General features: G+C 45.2%; 1 protein-coding gene across 1 annotated transcript in view; it reads left to right on the forward strand.

The window, feature by feature from the left end:
• The window catches only part of REXO1 (RNA exonuclease 1 homolog), a 41,846-nt gene extending 22,733 nt beyond the window's left edge, over window positions 1-19,113 (forward strand). The window contains exons 6-16 of the mRNA XM_060785055.2: window positions 107-244; window positions 1,333-1,456; window positions 2,512-2,625; window positions 6,978-7,115; window positions 9,209-9,322; window positions 13,002-13,075; window positions 13,174-13,284; window positions 15,042-15,157; window positions 15,910-16,048; window positions 17,037-17,157; window positions 18,789-19,113. Of these exons, the coding sequence (XP_060641038.2) occupies window positions 107-244; window positions 1,333-1,456; window positions 2,512-2,625; window positions 6,978-7,115; window positions 9,209-9,322; window positions 13,002-13,075; window positions 13,174-13,284; window positions 15,042-15,157; window positions 15,910-16,048; window positions 17,037-17,157; window positions 18,789-18,877 (1,278 nt within the window). The 3' untranslated portion in view covers window positions 18,878-19,113. The remainder of the gene's footprint in view (window positions 1-106; window positions 245-1,332; window positions 1,457-2,511; window positions 2,626-6,977; window positions 7,116-9,208; window positions 9,323-13,001; window positions 13,076-13,173; window positions 13,285-15,041; window positions 15,158-15,909; window positions 16,049-17,036; window positions 17,158-18,788) is intronic.
• The last annotated feature ends 218 nt before the right edge of the window (window positions 19,114-19,331 follow it).

Here is a 19,331-nt window from a genome sequence, read left to right on the forward strand (position 1 = left end):
TCTCTCCCAGTGTTCTTTTCACATGACAAGCCATCCAAAAGACATAAAAAGGCCTTCTCATTCTGCATTTGAATGTAGCATGTTCCCATCTCTCTCCCATCTGCAGAGTGCCGCGTTGAAAAGGCCGGTCATTCCCACCGAGTTTGGTGCCAGAGTCCCCACCAATGTCCGGCAGCGGTACCTCAACCTCTTCATCGAAGAGTGCCTGAAGTCGTGTTCCTCCCAGCAGGAAGCGTTTGACAAGGTCGGTGCTCCAGAGGTTGTGTTTTGGTTTTTATTGGGGGGGGAGGAGGAATTGACTCAGGATGATGGGAGTTGTAGTACACCCACATCCAGAGAGCACTGTGAACCCCACTGATGGCGGCTTTGAACCAAAACTTGGCACACATACCCCACCATGATCAACTTTAGGGGAGAATTGACAGAGGATGATGTGAGTTAGAATCATAGAATCAAAGAGTTGGAAGAGACCTCGTGGGCCATCCAGTCCAACCCCCTGCCAAGAAGCAGGAATATTGCATTCAAATCACCCCTGACAGATGGCCATCCAGCCTCTGTTTAAAAGCTTCCAAAGAAGGAGCCTCCACCACACTCCAGGGCAGAGAGTTCCACTGCTGAACGGCTCTCACAGTCAGGAAGTTCTTCCTCATTTTCAGATGGAATCTCCTCTCTTGTAGTTTGAAGCCATTGTTTCACGTCCTAGTCTCCAGGGAAGCAGAAAACAAGCTTGTTCCCTCCTCCCTGTGGCTTCCTCTCACATATTTATACATGGCTATCATATCTCCTCCCAGCCTTCTCTTCTTCAGGCTAAATATGCCCAGTTCCTTAAGCCGCTCCTCACAGGGCTTGTTCTCCAGACCCCTGATCATTTTAGTCGCCCTCCTCTGGACACATTCCAGCTTGTCAACATCTCTCTTCAATTGTGGTTCCTAGAATTGGACACAATATTCCAGGTGTGGTCTAACCAAAGCAGAATAGAGGGGTAGCATGACTTCCCTGATCTAGACACTATGCTCCTATTGATGCAGGCCAAAATCCCATTGGCTTTTTTTCCCGCCACATGACATTTTTGGCTCATGTTTAACTTGTTGTCCACAAGGACTCCAAGATCTTTTTCACACGTACAGCTCTCGAGCAAGTTGTAGCTCACCCATATCCAGAAAGTGCTGTGAGCCCCACCGAAGGTGGATATGAACCAAACTTGGCATAAATACCCATCATGACCAATTTTAGGGAGGAAATGACAGAACAATGGGAGCCAGAAGTGTTTTGGTCTCTTTAGAGCCTCATGTGGGTCCAGAACCTTTTTCCTAATTGCGCTCCATTTTGCAGGCCCTGTTGGAGGAGAAGGTGGCCTACGACCGAAGCACCAGCCGCAACATCTACCTGAACGTAGCGGTGAACACCTTGAAGAAGTTGCGGAGCCTGCTGCCCGGCCCCTCACAAGGCACTCACAGTATGTACCGACACCAGAACATGTATTCTCGCTTCTCGTCTTCCACTTGCATCTGTCTAAAGCTCACGCAAGTTACTCTTAAAGGGGCTTCTGTGTCCCTCCCTTTTCTCTTCCTGTTACCTTCCTTCCTTCCTTCTTTTCTTACTTACTTACTTACTTACTTACTTTTTATGCTGCGAGAGACTGGAATCCTCCCAAGCCTTTGATCGGGAGGTGGGTTAGTCATTGGTTGAGTGACTGAACCTTTTGCCAGCCAAGGGCTCCTCTTCTCCATTCTGGAAAGGATTGCCATAAAGCATGTCATCTTTCTTATGGCCAGCAGGTGGTACCAACATTTAATCAATGCAATATTGCTCCTTTGCCAAAATGAAGGAAGGACTAGAGCAGAGCTTTCCAAATGGTGTGTTGGGATAATAATAATAATAATAATAATAATAATAATAATAATAATAATAATATATTTTATTTATATTCCATCCTATCTCCCCGAGGGGACTCGGGGCAGATTACAGTACACATATATGGCAAACATTCAATGTTGTTATGCAATTAACAAAGGCAAACAGTACATAAACGGAGGTAAAGGCTTCCCATCTTTTTCCATTTCTGGCATCTGGAGGCTGTGCTCAACTCCGGCCACGGGGGGTGCTGTCTCTCCACCTTCCACGCCAAGGAGCTTTTTTGTCTTTAGACGTTCTGATCAAATCGCCTGCATGTCCGTATGGGCACCTTTTATTACTTCCTCGTTAAGAGGTACCTATTTATTTACTCACATTACTGTTTTGAACTGCTAGGTGAGAAGCTAGGCTGATGGTTGGGAGCTCACCCCAACCTGGTCTTGAACTGCTGACCTTTTGATCAGCAAGATTTTCTGCAGCTGGCGGTTTAACCCGCTGTGCTAAAGCCCGGCCCTCTTTGAATTGGGACAAAGCTACAAGCAATGTTTGGATGCATCCTAGGGAATGTTATTCCCCCCTTTAAACCTCGCTCTCTCTGGCATTCCGGCCCCCTTCTCTTTCCACTGCTTGACCCTTGTACCTGCCTTTCTCCTGCAGAGAGTAGCAACCGGAAGTTGGTTTCCCACGAAGCCATGCTGGGAGGGAAGCTGGCGGCCAAGACGAGCTTTTCCTTCAACCGCTCGACGTCTGCCCGGGTGGAAGAGCTGACAGGTATGTCTCTCTCAAAGGCCCTTCCTCCGTTGGACAAACTGGACTGAAAGGAAGGAAGTAAGTGACGCCCTGAAAGTCCCATGCTTCCTTCTGTTGCGGGGCTCATTTTCATAAACGGGGAATGCATTTCAAAAAGGGAACAACGACAAATCAGAAGCTTGTACTCGGATATGAACAACTTCAGGGCAGTGTCAAATCTTCCCTTTTTGGACCAGGTTCTGGAATGCATGGTGGCCTCTCAACTTCAGGAGTTTCTGGATGACATGGATTATCTAGATCCATCCCAGTCTGGCTTCAGGCCTGGTTACGGGACTGAGATGGCATTGGTCATCTTGGTGGATAATCTACATAGAGAACTGGATAGAGGAAGTGTGTCCCTTCTGGTTTTCTTAGACCAGTGTTTCTCAACCTTCCTAATGCTTGACCCTTTAATACAGTTCCTCATGTTGTGCTGACCCTCAACCATAACACTATTTTCGTTGCTACTTCATAACTGTAATTTTGCTACTCTTATGAATTGTAATGTCAATATCTGATATGCAGACTATATTTTCATTCACTGGAGCAAATTTGGCACAAATACCCGATATGCCCAAATTTGAATACTGGTGGGGTTGGGGGGAGTGATTTTGTCATTTGGAAGTTGTAGTTGCTGGGATTTATAGTTCACCTACAATTAAAGAGCATTCTGAACTCCACCAATGATGGAATTGAACCAAACTTGGCACACAAAACTCCAATGACCAGCAGAAAATACTGGAAGGGTTTGGTGGGTATTGACCTTGAGTTTGGGAGTTGTAGTTCACCTACTTCCAGAGAGCACTGTGGACTCAAACAATGATGGATCTGGACCAAACTTGGCACGAATACTCAATATGCCCAAATGTGAACGCTGGTGGAGTTTGGGGAAAAGAGAGCTTGACATTTGAGAGTTGTAGTTGCTGGGGTTTGTAGTTCACCTACAATCAAAGAGCATTCTGAACCCCATTAATGATAGAGTTGGGCCAAACTTCCCACACAGAAATCCTATGACCAACAGAAAATATTGTGTTTTCTGATGATCTTTGGCAACCCCTCTGACATCCCCCTGGTGACCCTTCCAGGGGTTCTGACCCCCATGTTCAGAAACGCTGGTCTAACCAAAATGGTGATAGGGGGAGAGAAAGGAAGACAGGCAGACAGAGAGGCCAATGGAGGAAGAGCTTTTCCCAATTAATTCATCTACTTGTCTCAAGTCCTTGGTGAGGACTACAGCCTTGTGCAGGGTGTGGTTTAGTTTCAACTCCTTCAAAGCACTATAATCCTTTGTTAAGGCCTTTCTCGTTACATGCCATCAAGCCACATTAGATTTACCCACCAAGTACAGTACGTAACAAAATTTGAAAAAAATGTTCTGTTCCTGGTTTGAAAGTGTGATTTCCTGTTTCATTGTGCGGTCCTAACTTGGTGTAACACCACAGAGGTGGAGCAAACAGAGAAATCCCATCCTGTCAGAAAGGACTTTTTCAATATTTCACTATGTAACAAATGTTCCTAAATGTTCTGTTCCAGATCTGAAAGTTTCCTATATCATTGTGCAGTCCTAACTTTGAAAGTAGTTGTTCTACTCCAGAAACGTGTTTTTTGTGGCTGCCACAAATTAGGTTGAATTGGTTGAGACTCTATGACAAGATATTCATTGAAAAACTAGAGCGAACTGTGCTGGAGGATGTCCCTCCCGCAAGAACAAAATTTGTGCCGATCAATACAGTTTTTATGATAGACCCAATTAGGAAATGACATTGATAACCCAGGAACAAAAATCGTGTTATTGCTTATTATATACAACTAGCTTGGGTACCTGGCATTGCCCAGGTTATTTGAAAAAGTCATTTTTTATTTTACAAAAATGCGTAAGGTTGTGGGTGAACTACAACTCACATCATGCTAGGTTAACCCCCTGAAACTCCATGAGTAGCAAAAGTTTGTCATGTTGAGCAAGTTTGCTCTAGATGCCTCGCTGGTGGGGTCCTTGTGGTGTCTGGCTGCAGAATAACAGCTTCCATCATGGTGGGTCAGTCTCCTCAAATCCCTCCAGCAGGTTCAGTTGGTCATAGGGGTTCTGTGTGCCAAGTATGGTCCAGATCCATCATTGGTGGTTGTCACAGTATCTCTGGATGTAAGTGAACTACAACTTCCAGAAATGAAAGTCAGTTTTCCTCAAACTCCTCCAGTATTTTCAGTTGGTCATAGTGCACAAGTTATCATATATTCTGGTGCATAAGACTGCTTTTTAACCCAAGAAAATCTTCTCAAAAGTCAGGGGTCGTCTTATACGCAGGAGTAGTCTTATACACGGGAGTTTTATAGAGTGGGTGCTGTAACTTCCAATCGGATTGGAGAATCTGTGGTTGCCGGATATGGTGGGAGAAGCTCAAAAATGGCAATGGCCATGTCCCTGCCATATGCAGCAACTGTATGAAAGCATTAAGGGCGATGCTGTACAAGTACAGTAGAAGAAAATCCATTCATCAGGATTCGTGGACTTAATGCGGTCCCGATGGTGAGGTGAAGGGGCGCCTCACTGGGAAGGTGTAAGTGAAGGGCGGAGCAAGCTGCAGGCTTCCGAGGTGCCCGGGGTATGGAAAAAAGAGACAGAGGGGCTCTGGGCCCAGACAAACACACCTCTTTTACCTGTCTGACCCGCCCTTGTATCCTATTACCGTACCTCCTCCTCTGCCTCTCAGATCTCGCTCCTGAAGACTGCAGTGAAGCGGTGCAGGTGCGCATGTACAACATCTGAGAGGCAGAGAAGGAGGTACAGTAATAGGAAAATTACTATATTGAAATCAAATCTGATGCTTTTAAAAATTTTATTTGGTGTGCGTTGGAAGAGGGGTAGTCCTATGCGGCGAATATATGCCAAACTCTATATTTTAACTGGAAAAGTTGGGGGTCGTCTTATATGCTCAGTTGTCTTATATGCCGGAATATATAAGTAGGTTCAGATCCCTCGTTGTGTTCTTTGATTGCAGGTGAATTATAAATCCCAGTACGTAAAATGGCTGTAAATCAAGGTGAATCCCCCCGTAATCTCTCCAGTATTTTGCGTTGGTCATGAGGGTTTTTCGTGCCAAATGTGGTCCAGGTCCATTAAGGGGGTCACAGTGTTCTGCCTTGATGCAGGGTGAACTACAACTTCAATCCTGTTGAGTCAGTTCCCCAAACTGAGAGGATTGGTGATCAATCCTCTCAACTTGCTGTGTGCCATAGCAAAGGGTAGGAAAGGTTTAAGGGAGAGGCATTGGGCAAGGTCATGCACATTTCACACCGATGGAGAGAGAAAAACCCTGGGATGCCTGCCTGTGGTGAACAAAACATCTCAAATCTAGGATAAAATGGTCCCCGAATGAAAGGTGGTGGGCCATAGTGTTTGAGAAGTCATTAGCAAGGCTTGGGCTACATGTTCATGGTGCTCACTCTAACCTGCAATGTCAGTTGAGGAAGTGCCTTTGGAGGCTTCACAGCACTTGGAACTATAACTTGTTTGTGGAGGCAGGAGGCTGTCTGTGTAACTGGAGAATCCCCACCACATATACTGTACACATACACATTTTCACTTTTATTATGTGTATAGGTAAAGGTAGACATTTTCCCCTGACATTAAGCCCAGTCGTGTCCGACTCTGGGTTGTGGTGCCCATCTCTATTTCTAAGCCGAAGAGCCGGCGTTGTCAGTAGACACCTCCTAGGTCATGTGGCCGACAAGACTGCAAGGAGTGCTGTTACCTTCCCACTGGAGCAGTACCTATTGATCTACTCACATTTGCATGTTTTCAAACTGCTAGGTTGGCAGAAGCTGGGGCTGACAGCGGGTACTCATGCCGCTCCTCGGATTTGAACCTGTGACCTTTTGGTCAACAAGTTCAGCAGCTCAGTGCTTTAACTCATTGCACCAGGGGCTCCTCATTATGTGTATAGATATAGATTATTATAATTATATTATGGTATTATTTTCAAAAATCTGTTATATACTGCCTTCAGCTCAAGTCTTGAGCCAATCCACTTGCATCGTGGCCTCCGTGTCTCCTTGAACAGCACCTGCCGTTTATTATCTTCCCCAGTATTGGTTTCATGAGTCGTCCAAATATGACAGCCTCAGTTTAGGCCTTTTCGAGGGAGAAATCAGGCTTCGTCTTTTGGAGAGGAATCTGTGATGTCCATAAACGTTGGTTTCCATATGACATTTGCAGTGAGTGCTGAAAGCCCTTAAGACGCCAGGCTGATTATCTCCTGTGAAGGCATTCCACCAGAAGCATTCAAAATCCTTGGGTCTTTGCCTGGTAAGAACTAAAAGGTCCTTGTCATTCTCAGGGCCCACCTTGTACCAACGGCTCAAGGAGTATCTGCTGACAGAGGATGACTTGAAGTTGCATGGTTATCCTTTACCGTGTCCCGAGAAGCCCGGCCGCGCCGTGGTGTTCTCTGCGGAAGAGAAGAAACCCAGTGACGGTGAGTCCCGTTCTAAGTTGAGCTCTGGAATACAAGCTGCCCAAACACCCAACTTGCAAATGACTCATAGTTAAGAATGGGCTGAGATGACAGGAAGTTAGAGGAATCTTCCCCTCAGAAGGGAAATCCACTCATGAAAAAGTTATTACTGGGGGAAAGGAGTCTCAAGTGAAGCTTTATCTCCAATCCTTGTTTCCACAACAAGCCAAATTTTCCAAAATCTAATTCTCACAGGGACAGAAAGTGAGGTGAAATCTTCGGAACAGGAACACAACCAGCAACGGAAACACCACAGTGTTGCTATGCGATCCAAAGCTGAACAATAAATATTTTTTGGTTGAAGTTACACTTGCAAAATATCTCTGTTCCAACTTACATACAAATTCAACTTCAGAACAAACATACAGAACCTATCTTGTTCGTAACTTTGGGACTGCCTGTACAGTCACCGTTGCGGCCTTTGTGGATTTGTTTCAAACTCACATTGCCAGCAAAGTAGTACAGGATGGCCTAGAAATCCTAACCAGGGAGGGAGGCGGGAGGGAGGGATTTATTTATTTATTGTGTCAGAAGCAAATTGAGAAAACAGTTCCCATATTTTTTTTAAACCCACCACAAACAAAGTTTAAAACTTGGCATTATGCTAAATGTCCTTTAACCAGAAGCTGGCTACTTAAAGTGTCTCTGTTGTGGCTTCGAGAAGGTCCTCCATTGTGCATGTGGCAGGGCTCAGACTGCATTGTAGTAGGTGGTTTGTTGTTTGCTCTTCTTCACACTCACATGTTGTCGACTTTTCTTTGTGGCCCCATTTCTTAAGATTGGCTCTGCATTTCGTGGTGCCAGAGTGCAATCTGTTCAGCGCCTTCCAAGTTGCCCAGTCTTCTGTGTGCCCGGGAGGAAGTCTCTCATCCAGTCTCAGCCACTGATTGAGGTTTCAGGTTTTAGCCTGCCACTTTTGGACTCTCGCTTGCTGAGGTGTTCCTGCAAGTATCTCTGTAGATCATACGAAGCTGTTTCTTAATTTAATGCATCGGCTTGTTGGCTGATATCCGAACAGAGGATGGGTCAGAGATGTCACTGCCTTGGTCCTTTCATTATTGGCTGCTACTTCCTGGCAGATATCAGGTGGTGTGATACCTGTTAAAGAGTATATTTTTTCCAGTGGTGTTGGGCGTAGACATCCTGTGATAATGCGGGATGCCTCATTAAGATCCATATCCACTGTTTTAATGTGGTGAGATGTATTCTACACTGGACATAAGTATTCAGCAGCAGAGTAGCAAAGCGCAAGGGCAGATGTCTTCACTGTGTCTGGTTGTGATCCCCAGGTTGTGCTTTCGTATGATATTATTTCTAGCGTCCACTTTTTGCTTGATATTCAAATAATGCTTCTTGTAAGTCAGAGCATGGTCCAGAGTGACTCCCAGGTATTTTAGTGTGCTGAAATGCTCCAGTGGGATTCCTTCCTAGGTGATCCTCAGAGCTCGAGATGCTTGTCTCTTCTTAAGGTGAAAAGCATACTTCTGCATTTTCGATGGATTAGGAACCAGCTAGTTTTCCCTGTGATAGGCAGTTGGAGCACATAAAGGTTTGGAGAGTTTCTGTTCAACCATTCCAAAGCTCCCTGCTTGGGCAGTGATGGCACGATCGTCAGCATAGATGAAACTCTGTCCCTTCTGACAGTGGCTGGTTGTTTGTGTAAACATTGAACATTGATGGAGCAAGCACACGCCCTCGAGGCATGCTGTTCTTCTGTTTCTACCATTTGCTCCTCTGATTCTTTAAGAATCTCCAGTTCAACATCCGGTTCTTTTTTTAAAATAGATTTGCAGTCTTCCCGCTTTTGCAGCTCTAACCCAACCGAATACAGAGAGCTAATTAGTTCTCATCTCTCTTTGTTTTTTTACATGTCCATAGTGTTCATTTTGAAATAACAATGTCTGCTTTGGGGAAGTGGAATAATAATCTAAGTCTCTTCCTTCTGTGTTGCTTCTGCTTTTGGAACCAAATTTTACCTTGTTCAAAAAAAAAACCCCAAAAAACCTCTTTGGTTTGCATATGTAACAGCTTTCCTGTTGTTTTAATGTTTCTAGGTTTTTGCCGGATTTGCTGCCGTTGTGGCGCCGAATACATGGTGACGCCGTCTGGGAACTGCGTCCGTAAAGAAGAGTGTGTCCATCACTGGGGCAGATTGCGGAAACAGAGAGGTACTCCCTGTTATTATTATCTTTTAAAAATCCAAAATATACTGAGTTTGGGCCCTTTGTGACAGCCAGGGCCTCTAACAACAAGCGAAAGGGTATAACGGTCCCCATTCAAAACAGATAGTTCACAGAATTGTCAAATACTCAAGGGAACAAGCAGGAGGATAAGCCAAATGTCCATTCCAGGCTCAAGAGCCAATTACCAGTAATTGAAGCAACAAGTTTGAGTCCACAAGTCCAAAGCCGAAGTCCAATAGCAGTCCAAGATTCCAAGAGGTTGCAGTCAGGAGTCAGGTAACACCCTGCAAACCCTTAAATGCTGCTTTCACGGCTGATCCCGACTGCCCGCCTTCTTCTCAGAAAAGCCATGCTGATCTCTTTAGCGGAGCCTTTTCTTTCCTTAATTCCACAAAGGAAGGCACCGTGAACTCTTCCTCGGCCTGCTCAACTGAAGCCTCTTATGTTTGGCCGGCAGGCTGAGAAATCGTTCCACACACAATGGTCACCACTTAAAACAAAACAAATACAAACATTCAATGGTGATTCAATAGTACTGTGTGAATTTGAGGTTAGAATACAGTTCAAAAATAATAAACACCATTAAAATTCAATTTAAAGTTCACAGTCCCACAGACCGCCTCCCCTGCAGGAAGCCCTTCATCCAAGGCTTCTCAGTTCTCAGTGTCTATGCCACAATTTTTAAAGTTAGCTTTTAAGCCCATCTTTCAATCTCTTTTCCTGTCCAACAACATTCAGTTTTCTGTTCTTGAGTTAGAAGACGGTGGGAGACGGTGATTGGGCATTTGGACAACATGGCATTCAGTCCAGCGCAATTGATGGCATAGGAGCATTGCTTCAGGTCTGGTGGTCTTTGCTTCTTCCAGCACACTGACATTTGTTTGCCTGTCTTCCCAATAGATTTGCAGGATTTTTAGGAGTCAACACTGATTTATTTATTTATTTATTTAATATTTTTGTATGCCGCTCTTCTCAGCCCTTGGGCGACTCAGAGCGGTTAACAATAGCAAAATTTAATGCTCAAAAACATAATAAAACAGTTAAAAGTAATTAAAACAGTAGCATAAAAAACAGTCAGTATAAATCAATGGAACATCTCATTAGCATCTCATAGTTAAAATCAAGATCCAGTCTCATCATCCAATTGTTCCATATTCCTATGTCCGTTACACTGCCTATTCAAATGCCTGCTTGAACAACCAGGTTTTCACTTTCCTCCGAAATGTCAACAGGGAGGGGGCCGATCAAATATCGGTAGGAAGGGCGTTCCATAGCCGAGGGGCCACCACTGAGAAGGCCCTGTCTCTCGTCCCCGCCAAACGTACTTGTGACGCAGGCGGGACCGAGAGCAGGGCCTTCCCAGACGATCTTAACACCCTAGCTGGTTCATAGGAGGAGATGCGTTCGGATAGGTAAGTTGGGCCAGAACCGTTTAGGGCTTTATAGGCTAAAGCCAGCACTTTGAATTGTGCCCGGTAGCAAACCGGCAGCCAGTGGAGCTGGCGCAACAGAGGAGTTGTATGCTCCCTGAGCGCTGCTCCCGTTAGTAACCTGGCTGCTGACCGTTGACTCATTCCAGGAGTTGAATGTGACGTCTGTAGACAGTCTGCGTTTTGCAGGCGTATAACAGGGTTGAGAGGACAATAGTTTTATAAACAAGCCCCTTGGTATCCCTATGGATGTCCCAGTCCCCAAACACTCTGTGCTTCATTCGGAAGAATGCTGCAGTCACAGAACTCAGGTGGTGTGGTATTTCACGGTCAGTGTTGACTTTTGTGGAGAAGTGGCTGCCAGGGGAGCGGAAATGGTCAACATTTTCTAATGCTACACCATTAAGCTGTATTTCTGGCATTGTAATGGGATTGGCTGATGCCTGCTGGAAGAGCACTTTGGTTTTCTCGATGTTCAATGAGAGGCCGAGTTTCTCATATGCTTCTGCAATATGGTCCATGGCCTCACCATTACCACACCGTTGCCTTGAAACCACATGGCAACAAGAGCATCTGGTTTCTCAAAACCCTCTTATAGTGCTGAGGCAACGGGGATGTTGGGAGGGGAGAAGCTGACTACCTATGAAAGACTACTACATCTGTTCTAGATTATTAAATATGGTTTTCTGTGGGTGAGCAGATGGTGACTACTGGATGGCATATGTTCTGTATCAGAAGCTAGAGCTCATGTGTTCTATCCAATGCGGTTTTCTGAATCAGTACCCCAAATAACCAAACCAAATCTAAAGCTGACCAAAAACCGATTCATGACCCTTTTGGAAGTAATGTAGGAGAGTAGTCCCTGGTCAAAAAAAGGTTGGGAACCACTGCAGTATACACATATATAGGCAAACATTCAATGTCTCCAAGCGCCATACCAGAAAAGCAGCCCAGAATTATACCATTGAAGAGGACTAGGGCTAAGGTAGTGATGGGGAAAAATACCAGCTGAGACAATAAGGCAATTGAAGTGGAAAAATACTAGCTAAAACAGATAGCTCAGATGAGGGAAAACTTCAGAAGATTTTTGCCTAATTACAAGGAAGAAGGGAAATGGAAGCTCCTCAGGAAGCAGGCACAAGGATGCTGATAAGAGAGAACAAAGGAAGAGAAAAGTTCACCAAGCTTTGTGCATGCTCAAAGTTTGACTATAAAGCTGAGTCTTATTTTTGGTGTGGCACTCTCCATCCAGCAAGGTGTCTTGATCAATTAAACTTGTTGCAACAATTTATTTATTTATTTATTTATTTAAAAACATTTATATCCCAATCTTCTCACCTCCGTAGAGGGACTCAGACCGGTTTACAGCAATGATTCAATGCTACTAATACAAGTTAAAACATCATACAACAATACAAGATTAAAATACATCTAGATAAAATACATATATACCAAATCGCCAAGGTAAAATCATGTTCAACTCAGTCCACATATGTGCTCACTCACTTTGGTCTGTAACCAGGCTCAGCCAGTATTCTGGGAATGCTTCGTTCCATAACTAGGATTTCACTAGCCCCCTGAAGGACAAGAGGGAAGGGGCAGATCTAATCTCGCTTGGGAGAGAGTTCCATAGTCAAGGGGCCACCACAGAGAAGGCCCTGTCTCATTCCCACCAAATGTGCTTGCAAAGGTGGTGAGACCGAGAGCAGGGCCTCTCCAGAAGATCTTAACATCCTTGATGGTTCATAGAGGAGAATGTGTTCGGACAGGTAAGCTGGGCCGGAACCCTATAGGGATTTATGAGTTAAAACCAGCACTTTGAATTGTGCTTGGAAGCTAATTTGTGGAAGTTGTGCGCTCCCTGTACCCAGCTCCCGTCAGTAGCCTAGCTGCCGAGCGCTGGACTAATTGCAGCTTCCGGGCAGTCTTCAGAGGCAACCCCACATAGAGAGTGTTGCCTTCAGTGTTTGATAGAACAAAAACTCTGAAGGTTTGGGGCTAATTAATAAGAGTAAACAGCAGCGAGTCCCAACACCATGATGATGGTATCGAAAGCCACTGAAAGCTCCAGGAAAACCAGCGGGGAGGCACCCCTTCTGTTCAGTTCTCTCCAAATGTCGTCTACCAAGGCAAACAAAGCTCTCTCTGGCCCAAAACCAAACTGAAACACATAATAAGGCTCCATATCTCACAAATGTTGATGCTGATGGCTATTCTCTTTTCTTCATTCTCAGTTCCAGGTGGCTGGGAAACACATTACAGCTGCTGCTCTGGCGCAGTGGGATCACCTGGCTGCCAGGTTGCCAAGGTAAGTCAGCTGATTTGCTCTCACTACCAGCCTCACATGGTGCTGCTTTGCCTCGGCTTCTCCTCCTCCAGTGATTCCCTCCTGTTTCCCCCCTCAAGCAACACGTCCAAGATGGACGGAAGGACAACCTGGAGGGTTTCGTCAGGACCTTCGAGAAGCTCCCCAGCGCCGACGGCTACCCGGGTATCTACGCCTTGGACTGCGAAATGGTGAGCGAGACTTGAAGAATTGGGCCATTGAACCAGGAATGGCATCTTAATAATAATAATAATAATAATAATAATAATAATAATAAACTTTATTTGTATCCTGCCACCGTCTCCCCAAAGAGACTCAGGGCAGCTCATAAAGAGACTCCAAGGTGCAGCATATAATATAAAACAGTAAAACATAAAATTATAACAACAACCACTACCAATACAAATAATATAAATTAAAATTGCTTTTATAATGCAGAACATCTGTAGATAAAACTAGCTGCCAGCAATTCACAAACTACAGTGCCACAGTGTCAACCTCATATAGGTCCATTACAGCCTACTCAAGGTCAAAGGCCTGTTTAAAAATCCATGTTTTTAGGTTGGATCGGAAGGATTAGAGGGTGGGGACTAATCTTACTCTCTTTTGGGAGAGTATTCCAGAACTGGGGAACCATCACCGAGAATGCCCTCTCTCTTGTCCCCACTAACCGTGCTTGAGATGGAGGTGGGTCTGAGACGAGGGCTTCCCTGGCAGATCTCAAAGCCCGTGCTGGTTCGTAGAAAGAGATGCGGTCTCAAAGATAGGTTGGACCTGAAGCGTATAGGGCTTTATAGATGATAACCTGAACCTTTAATTGAGCCCAGAAACTAGTCTGAAGCGATTGGAGCTGTTTTAGTAGGGGCATTGTATAGCCCCAGTTAGTAATCTGCCTGCCGACCTTTGCACTATCTGCAGTTTCTGAACCGTCTTCAAAGGCAGCCCCACATAGAGTGCCTTGCAGTAGTCCATTCTGGATGTCACTAAGGGGCGGACCATCATGGCCAAGTCAGCTGGCGCACAAGTTTTAACTGTGTGAAGGTCTTCTCGACCACCGCCGACACCTGAACCTCAAGCGTCAGCGTTGAATCTAGGAGGAGCCCCAGACTGCAGACCCGTGTCCTTAGGGGGAGTGTAACCCCATCCAGCACAGGCTGCCATCCTAGACCTCAGTCAGCCTTGTGACTGACCAGGAGGACCTCTGTCTTGTCTGGATTAAGCCTCAGTTTGTTGGCCCTGATCCAGTCCATAATAGCTGGCAGGCACTGGTCCAGGATCCAGGGAGCTTCCTTGGAATGAGGTGGAGTGTCATCTGCGTAGAGATGGCACCCAGCTCCAAAACTCCAGATGACTTCACCCAGCGGTTTCACGTAGATACTGAAAAGCATGGGGGAAAGAATAGAGCTCAGGTCAATGACCAGGGTTCCGAGCAAGTGTCCCTTGGCATCACCATCTGGGTCCGGTCCTCCAGGAAGGAGTGGAGCCACTGCAACACAGTGCCCCCCAAGACCCATTCCAGAGAGCTGACCCAGATTTTCCGTTTTGGGCGACGCCAAAAATCTCCCCAATGTCATGGATCACACTATGTAGCACAATTTTTGTTCCTGAGTTATAAATGTTATTTCCTAATTGTTCTGTCATAAAAACATGGGAAAAGTTTATTAAACTGCTGAAACTTTGTTTTTGAGCGACATCTTGCAGCACATTTTCCTATAGCTTTTCAATATCTCATCGGCATCTCAACCAATTCAGCCTTGTTTGTGGCAGCCATAAAAACAAAGTTTCTGGAGTAGAACAACTATTTTCAAAGTTAGGACTGCACAATGATATAGGAAATACACTTTCAGATCTGGAACAGAACATTTAGAAACATTTGTTACATAGTGAAATGTTGAAAAAGTCCTTTCTGACAGGACGGGATTTCCCTTTGTTTGCTCTACCTCTGCAGTGTTACACCAAGCAAGGCCTGGAGTTGACGCGGGTCACGGTTATCGACTCAGACCGGAAGGTAGTCTATGACACCTTTGTCAAGCCAGACCACAAAGTGGTGGACTACAACACGAGGTGAGGGCCCCTGGCCATTGCATATCGTTACGGGGTACCCCTATTGTGCCACTTCACAGTTTAGGAGAGGCTGTGGCTATTAAGAGCCTTAAAGACCTGCTTCTGGACCTCATTGTCAGAGACCCTTACAGTTTCCGAAGTTTTGGGACTAAATTTGGCCCCAGGCTCCCCCAGCTTCGGTTTAGATAAGCAAAGGAAGAGTCGACCTTCTCTTGAAGGGGAACCCGTTCTGCTGTGGCTTTTCCTTTGCACAGGATTTGTGCATATATATATATACTTATTTACTTGAGTCTAGTGCACCATTGAAATTAAAGGTGCACCTCCATTTTCTGAATCCTGAAACCGAAAAAAAGTATTTCCTGCCGAATGTAATGTTTAACGGCAAAAAGAACTCTCTTTGTAATATGATCGAAAAAGGTTTGCATTACAGTTGCTGCCTGCTTAGGATTCCTTCCTTATAAACAAAAGTGTTAGGCCACCAAAGCTTCCAGAAATAAAGAAGAAAACCTTGAAGGAGTCACTATGCTGTAGAATGAATCCCAATCTCTCTTGGAGTTAGGGGGTTGCGACTATTACGTGAGGAAAAGAATCTGCCTTCAGTCAACAACTGCCATTAGGTATTGTTGTGGACTCTATAGAACTTTCTTGTCCATTCTGTTATCCATTCAGAAGCAGATTTGTACTGTGATACTGACCATTCAGAAGCGGCGATTTCCGAACTTATATGGCTGACACCGGTCTTGTCTTGGCAGGTTTTCTGGTGTGACTGCGGCGGACCTGGAGAATGCCACCATCTCCCTCCGGGATGTCCAGGCCGTGCTGCTGAGCATGTTCAGTGCAGACACAGTTCTGATCGGGCACAGCTTGGAAAGCGACCTGTTTGCACTCAAGGTACACAATGCAGACATAAGATCCTAGAGTGGGAAGGGACTCCAAAGGACCATCCAGTCCAACCCCCTTCTTCCATGCAGGAAAAACACAATGAAAGCACGCCTGAAAGGAGGCCATCCAGTCTCTGCTTTAAAACCTCCAGGGAGCAGCATATTCCATTGCTGAATTTACAGTATTTACAGTATTTATATTCTGCCCTTCTCACCCAGAAGAGGATTCAGAGCGGATCACAGAACAAATCATGGCAAATATTCAATGCTGGTTATGCAATGACAAAACAGACAAAACAAATAGAGGTGTATATATAGGCTTTCCCATCTTTCTGCATCTTGGAGGGTGTGCTCGGTTCTGAGCATGGGGCGGGTTGGTGGTGGTTGTGCTGTCCCTCCATATTCCCTGCCAAAGAGCTTTTTGTTCGTAAACTTCCTCTTTTTTTGATAGAATAGCACTTACCTGAATATCCACTTTCAACGCAGTCCCTACTTATCTACTCACATTGCTATTTTCAGTCTGCTAGATGGGCAGGGAACTGGGCTGAAGGTCAGGAGCTCACCCTGATCCAGGCTACGAACTGTCAACCTTCTGGTTGTAAGATTTACTGCAGCTGGTGATTAACCTGCTGTGCTAAAGCCTGGCCCAGCTCTTAGTGAGCAGCTCTTAGTGTAAGGAAGTTCTTCTTAACGTTTAGGTGGGATCTTTTTTCCCTGATATTTGAACCCATGGCTCCATTGTGCCGTAGTCTCCAGAGCAGCAGACAATTAAGCTTGGTCCCTCCTCAATGAGTACGTTCAAATATTTAAACATGGCTCTCATTTCCCCTTTTCCTCAGCCTCTTCTTCTCCAAGCTACACATCCCCAGCTGCTTCTCAGAGAGGCTTGGATTCCAAAACTTTGGGTCATTTGTTCAGAGGCGGTTTTGCACATTGGGATGAAAGCACATAGAGAAATAATGTCTTAATATGGGTCACTCTTTGGACTTTTTACCCAGCTTATCCACTGCACGGTAGTGGACACATCCGTGGTCTTCCCTCACCGCCTGGGCTTGCCTTATAAGCGGGCGCTGCGCACTCTGATGGCAGACTACCTCAAGCGCATCATCCAGGACAGCGGTAAGGAAGAACTGGAGGAAGGAGGGGACGTTGATGGTTGGGGCCCAAACGAGGCTATTTCCCCCCAAATAGGAGTCCTATTCTCCCCATGATTTTTCCCTCCTTCGGTTCCCAAAAGTCTAGCTTTGTAGAGAACAAGACGTTGCCTTAAAAGGCCTTTGAATTTATACCGTATTTCATTTTATAATGGTCGCACTTTTGTCCCTTCTTTAAATCGAAAAAGAGGATGCGACAGTTACGTGAGGAAAAAAATCTACCTTTGAATCTCTGATTTCTGTTTCATTTAAAGCAGTGGTTCTCAGCCTGTGGCTTCCCATATGTTTTGGCCTACAACTCCCAGAAATCCCAGCCAGTTTACTAGCTGGTAGAATTTCTGGGATTTGAAGGCCAAAACATCTGGGGACCCACAGATTGAGAACCATTGGTTTAAAGACAGGAGGAGGAAGAGGAGGGATGATCCAGTCTCAAACATACACCTCTGCTTCTGTTTGTTTTTTTAAAATGCTTTGCCTCAGTCAAAGGAGGAGGAAAGAAGCCTCCCTCCCTCCCTTCTTTCCTTCTCCAAAGGCAAGGCAGTTTCCAAAATCTATGCCCCTCTTCTCTTGAGCTGGTCATAGACCAGTATTTCTTGACCTAGGGTTGGGACCCGTGGGATGTCGTGAGGGGGTGTCAGAGCGATTGCCAAAGACCATCAGAAAAAAACAATATTTTCTGTTGTTAATAGGGGTTCTGTTTGGGAAGTTTGGGTGAATTCTGTCATTGGTGAGGTTCAGAATGCTCTTTGATTATAGGTGAACTATAAATCCCAGCAACTACAACTCCCAAATGTCAAGGTCTGTTTTCCCCAAACTCCACCAGTGTTTAAATTTGGGCATATTGAGGATTCATGCCAGGTTTGCTCCAGATCTATCATTGTTTGAGTTCACAGTGCTCTCTAGATGTAGGTGAACTACAACTCCCAAACACAAGGTCAATGTCCACCAAACCCGTCCAGTATTTTCTGTTGGTCATGGGAGTCCTGTGTGCCAAGTTTGGTTCAATTCAATCGTTGGTGGAGTTCAGAATGCTCTTTGATTGTAGGTTGACAATAAATACCAACAACTACAACTCCCAAATGACAAAATCAGCCCCCCCCCCCAAAAAAAAAAACCCCAAACAAACCCCCAACAGTATTCCAATTTGGGCATATCGGCTATTTGTGCCAAATTTGGTCCAGTGAATTAAAATGCATCCTGCATATCAGATTCATATGTTTCATTATGATTCATAACAGTAGCAAAATGAGTTTTGAATTAGCAACAAAAATAATTTTATGGTTGGGGGTCACCACAACAGGAGGAACTGTAGTGCAGGGCCGCGGCATTAGGAAGGTTGAGAACCGCTGTCTTAACCCTTAACTTTATGTGCTTGTACGGGACTATGTCCCTCTTCTTTTCAGTTGGTCATGGACTGTAATAAAGATATTCTATCTAATCTAATATTATTCGAGGAACACAAAAATGCCAGTTTTGCGAAACCAAAAGAACAACGATGTGTATGAGTGTGCGACTATTATGCGATGAAATATGTCGTGTATCATTTGTGTTACCTCACAGGGTAAAATTTATCCTTTTTCTTCTCTTTTCCGGCAGTGGACGGCCACGACTCCAGCGAGGATGCGAGGGCCTGCATGGAGCTGATGATCTGGAAGATCAAGGAGGACGCCAAAGTCAAGCGATGACGGGTGGCTCGCCGATGCTCTCCTTTCCCCGTCCGTTGGCACAGTGCAATAACCGAAGCTTCCTGAAGGAAGGAAGGAAGGAACTTTCTTCTTCAGGAATAAGGAGGAAGTGGCCGCTGCTTCTTTTAGTGACAAAACATGTCCGACTCCTTCCAAGATTTTCTGGAACCCCTTTCTTCCAGCTCTAAGAGAGCATTTGGAGGCTGATCAGTTTGGGAAATAAACCCTAAGATGCACTGAACTTCTTCCTTCCTTTCCCCCCTTTCCCCCTTTTATTTATGAACTTTATCAAACTCTAGCTTCTACTTTAGGTTCTTAATTTAATTGGAAGCCGTGGGTTAGATGGAAGGGCGTTGTGGCGTAGCCGGAGGGATCCTTCCGAAATCATGAAATTGTGGAGAGAGATGGCAAGTTGTAGGACAAGTTGGTCGCCTTTTGTCCAGAGAATGGAGAC

This window comes from Anolis sagrei, chromosome X, assembly GCF_037176765.1.
Source record: "Anolis sagrei isolate rAnoSag1 chromosome X, rAnoSag1.mat, whole genome shotgun sequence".
Lineage (NCBI taxonomy): Eukaryota > Metazoa > Chordata > Lepidosauria > Squamata > Dactyloidae > Anolis > Anolis sagrei.